At 42.6% G+C, this 4,149-nt stretch overlaps 1 protein-coding gene across 1 annotated transcript; it reads right to left on the bottom strand.

Annotated features, from left to right (window-relative positions):
• Positions 1–2,005, bottom strand: LOC125369801. The gene is made up of 4 exons (XM_048373011.1): positions 1,700–2,005; positions 456–1,001; positions 314–365; positions 1–185 (listed from the first exon to the last, which is right to left on the bottom strand). Exons 1-4 carry the CDS (start codon positions 2,003–2,005, stop codon positions 1–3), a joined length of 1,089 nt encoding a protein of 362 aa, XP_048228968.1.
• Between the last annotated feature and the right edge of the window lie 2,144 nt (positions 2,006–4,149).

Here is a 4,149-nt window from a genome sequence, read left to right as displayed (position 1 = left end):
TCATTGTTGCAGGTATAAAATCATGTTAACCCGCTGCTCAGTCTCTAATGAATTTCTGTGATACACCTTGAGCCTATGTCCATTGACCTTGAAATCACCCTTCTTGGGATGATGAAGCTCGATTGTGCCATATGGGAAAACTTGTTTAACCATGAAGGGCCCCGACCATCGACTCCTGAGCTTCCCTGGGAACAACTGAAGACGTGAGTTATATAGTAATACTCTATCTCCATTCTGAAACTCCTTAGGACCTTTGAGCCTCTGATCATGCCATTTCTTTGTCTTTGCCTTGTAAATTAAGGAGTATTCATACGCTTGTTGACGCCATTCCTCCAATTCACCCAGTTGTCACTGTCTTTCCTTACCTGTAGAATCAAATCAAAATTGCAAGTTTTAAGGGCCTAAAGAGCCCTATGTTCTAATTTGACAAGTAAATGACAAGACTTCCCATAAACCAGCCTATAGGGCGTAGAACCTATGGAGGTCATATATGCAGTTCTAAATGCCCATAATGCATCATCTAGTTTCAAGGCCCAATCCTTCCGACTTACACCCACAATTCTCTCTAAGGTACATTTTAAACCCCTATTAGTAACCTCAGCTTGCCCACTGGTTTGTGGGTGATAGGGAGTGGAGAACCGCTGCGTTACATCATAGCGCCTAAGTGCCTTCTCCAATTGAGCGTTGCAAAAATGTGTTCCCCTGTCACTAATTAGCTCTCTAGGTGTGCCGAACCTAGTAAATAACCTTTTAAGGAACCTGCAAATAACTCTAGCATCGTCAATAGGTAAGACCTGTGCCTCCGGCCATTTGGAGAAATACTCAACAGCCACAAGGATATACTTATTACCATTTGAGGAAGGGAAGGATCCTATGAAGTCAATACCCAAAATATCAAATATCTCGACTGTTTGCATACTGTTTTGGGGCATTTCATCACGGGCAGAGATATTACCTGAGCGCTGACAAGCGTCGCAAACCTGAACAAAGGTTCTAGCATCCTGGAAGATAGTTGGCCAATAAAAGCCTGCATCCAACACCTTCCTAGCAGTATGGTTTGCTGCATAATGGCCTCCTACAGGTCCTTCATGATAGTGCCTCAAGATCTAGAGACTCTCTTTGCCATAAACACATCGGCGGATGACCTGGTCTGCACACACTCGATATAGGAAGGGGTCTTCCCAAATGTAGTATTTCAAATCAGCAAAGAATTTCTTCTATTGCTGATAAGTCATACCCTTTGGCAAGACCCTAGCCACAAGATAGTTAGCATAATCAGAAAACCAAGGAGAATCGAAATATACCTTCAATGAATACAAATGCTCCTCTGGAAATCAATCATCTATCATGCTCTCATCAAGTGCTTCCAAGCTCGGATTCTCTAGTCTAGATAGGTGATCTGCTGCCAGATTTTCTGTGCCCTTTTTATCTCTAATCTCAATGTCGAACTCCTACAATAATAAATCCATCTTATCAATCTTGGCTTAGCATCATGCTTATTAAACAAATGCCTCAAAGCTGAATGGTCAGTGAAGACGATGGTCTTTGATAAGACGAGGTATGATTAGAATTTGTCGAAGGCATAAACAACAGCCAACAACTCCTTCTCTGTAGTAGTGTAATGTTCTTGGGCTCCTGTTAACATCTTGCTAGCATAATAAATGGGTTGGAACATTTTATCAAACCTTTATCCAAGCACAGCTCCAACTGTATAGTCATTAGCATCGCACATTAGTTCAAAGAGCAGACCCCAATCAAGCGAAGCCATGATAGGGGCTGTGGCCAAAAGTTTCTTTAATAACTCAAAAGAAGACACACATGCATCATTAAAAATGAAAGGTGCATCCTTAACTAGTAATTGAGTAAGAGGCCTAGCAATTTCAGAGAAATTTGTAATAAATCTTCTATAGAACCCAGCATGGCCTAAGAAACTCCTAACAGCCTTAACAGAACTAGGGAGTGGTAGCTTAGATATTGTTTCTATTTTAGCTCTATCGACTTTCATCCCTGCATATGAAATCTTATGCCTTAGAACGATTCCCTCTCTCACCATAAAATGACACTTTTCCCAATTTAGCACCAAGTTAGCCTCAATGCACCTAGCTAACATGCGTTCTAGATTTGCCAAACAGTGAGAGAATGAATTACCAAAAATAGAGCAGTCATCCATAAATACCTCCATCGACTCCTCGATCATATCATGAAAAATGGCCATCATACACCACTGAAACGTAGCCGGCGCATTGCATAGGCCAAAAGGCATCCGTTTATAAGCAAATGTCCCGTAGGGTTATTTTCCCCGTTTAATGAAAATTGTATGTTTAGTATTTTTGTAAATAAATATGTCGGCCAGGGGTATATATGTAATTGTGTATTTTCAATAATTCTAATTTGGCCAAATTAATTAGTTAGGGGCTTAATTGAAAGGCTAAAGAAAAGTTTAGGGGTTAATTGGAAATTTTGCTAGACGAAATTGCAGTAATTAAAAAAGTTGAGGGACAAAAGGTAAGAAAGAAAAATTTAAGGGACCAAAAGTCGATATGGAAGGAAAGCAAGAAGAAAAGAAAGCACGAAGAAGGAAGAGGGAGAAGAAGACGCGAGGGAGAAGAGGAAAGGAGGAGCTGCGAGCGTCAGAGGCCGACCACTGGGGGCGTGGAACACTGGCCGACAGAGCGGTAGCACCGGCGGCAGCTGGCAGCATCTGCAGGCGGCGAAAAGCGTGAGGAAGAGGCAGCGGCTTCCGGGCGCTTTTCTGACCGTTTCCGGTGGCCTTGTCGGCTGTTTCCGGTGGCGATCAGCTTCCCTCAGCGAGGGCTATCTTTTGGCAGCAGCGGCAACGCCTGGGGTGGTCGGAAATGGAAGATCCAGTGGAGAGAGAAAATAGGGGCAGCCTGCGTTTTTGGGTTTTTCCGGCGAGCTCCGGCGGAGGATGGACGATCGGAGGGTGTATCCCGACTCCTCTCAACTGAAGCTTTGCTATGGCACCGGTTTTGTGGCGATCGGGCTTCATTTGTAAATCGACGGCCGAGATCATCCACAAATCTCCCCGGATGATCGGGGGTCGGATCAAAAAATTGGAAGCAATGATCGTCATCAGCGCGTCGTTTCGAGTCCGATGGTGAGTTCGGATTGTCGATTGGACTCCGGCGGTTAGAAGCGAGTCGACCGAGCGATCAAGCGTCTCGGTAATTTTTTCTCTGGCCCGTTGATTTTGGAATTCTTTGATTTAATTGTGTGTCTATTGAATTGTGTTGTGTATTAGAAAATATTTGTGAGTTAAAATAATTGTTTGTCAGTTTTCCTACCATAGTTGTGATTTGTGTTGTGTGGCGGAGTCGGGAAAATAGTGAATTGTATCAAATTGTTGGATATTTGAAGTGTTTTTCTGGTAGGTCCTAGACCCAATTTACGAGGGATAAATGTCCGTATTTTAGGGGAGGTTTTGTCAGATTTCCGGTAGAATTCTTCCGAGTCGAGATTCTTAGATAGTCAATCCTACGATTCTAGACCTAGGATTAATGGTAAATTGTTTCAGCGTTTTGATAAATTATTTTTTGTGATTAGATAATCCGTCTGTTTGGCTTGCTCCAACCGAGGCATCGGAGCAAAGCTAGGAGGTCGCCAAAGCTGTGAGTTAAAGTCATATATCTGCTTACGTGTCATGCATAAATTTTTGGTTTGCTATCGTGGTTATTTTAATGCAATTTCAAATTATTCATTTAATTATTATTCATTTGTATCATGCTTTTGATTACTATTCATTTATATATCATTTCCTTTATCATTGATTTTATTATTGCATGATGACAAGGGATGGGACGACAGTAGAACATATTAGTTTGATGAGTGTTCCGGTATAAATCCGAGAGTGATGGAAAAAGGGTAAATAGGTAAATTTAAAAGGAAAAGATTAGGACTTGCCCTGCTCGAGCATCGCTCTCTAGGCTTACTAGAGTGTGTTTGCCGAAGGTAAGGTCCCTGATCGAGCTTGCTCTCTGGGCACTGGCTTAGTTAGAAATCAAGTGTTCAGGCTGGAGGTGAGGACCCTGATCGAGCTTGCTCTCTAAGTGCCAGACCTGTTGGATTAAGAGAGCCGAAAGGCTAAGACAAGTGACCAGACTGGAGGTAAGGTCCCTGATCGAGGTTCGC

The sequence above is a fragment of the Ricinus communis genome, chromosome 1 (assembly GCF_019578655.1).
Source record: "Ricinus communis isolate WT05 ecotype wild-type chromosome 1, ASM1957865v1, whole genome shotgun sequence".
In the NCBI taxonomy this organism is placed as follows: domain Eukaryota; kingdom Viridiplantae; phylum Streptophyta; class Magnoliopsida; order Malpighiales; family Euphorbiaceae; genus Ricinus; species Ricinus communis.
The sequence above is the reverse complement of the archived record's forward strand: the minus strand, read 5'-3'. Positions and strand labels throughout refer to the sequence as shown.

What these genes read in the sequence shown, in the direction of transcription:
- LOC125369801 (XM_048373011.1), bottom strand. Translation starts at nt 2,005, where the DNA reads ATGAAAGTCGATAGAGCTAAAATAGAAACAATATCTAAGCTACCACTC. An exon ending in ATGACTATACAGTTGGAGCT is followed by an intron (nt 1,002 to 1,699) that starts GTGCTTGGATAA and finishes ACTATCTTCCAG; the next exon opens with GATGCTAGAACCTTTGTTCA. An exon ending in GTTCTACGCCCTATAGGCTG is followed by an intron (nt 366 to 455) that starts GTTTATGGGAAG and finishes TTGATTCTACAG; the next exon opens with GTAAGGAAAGACAGTGACAA.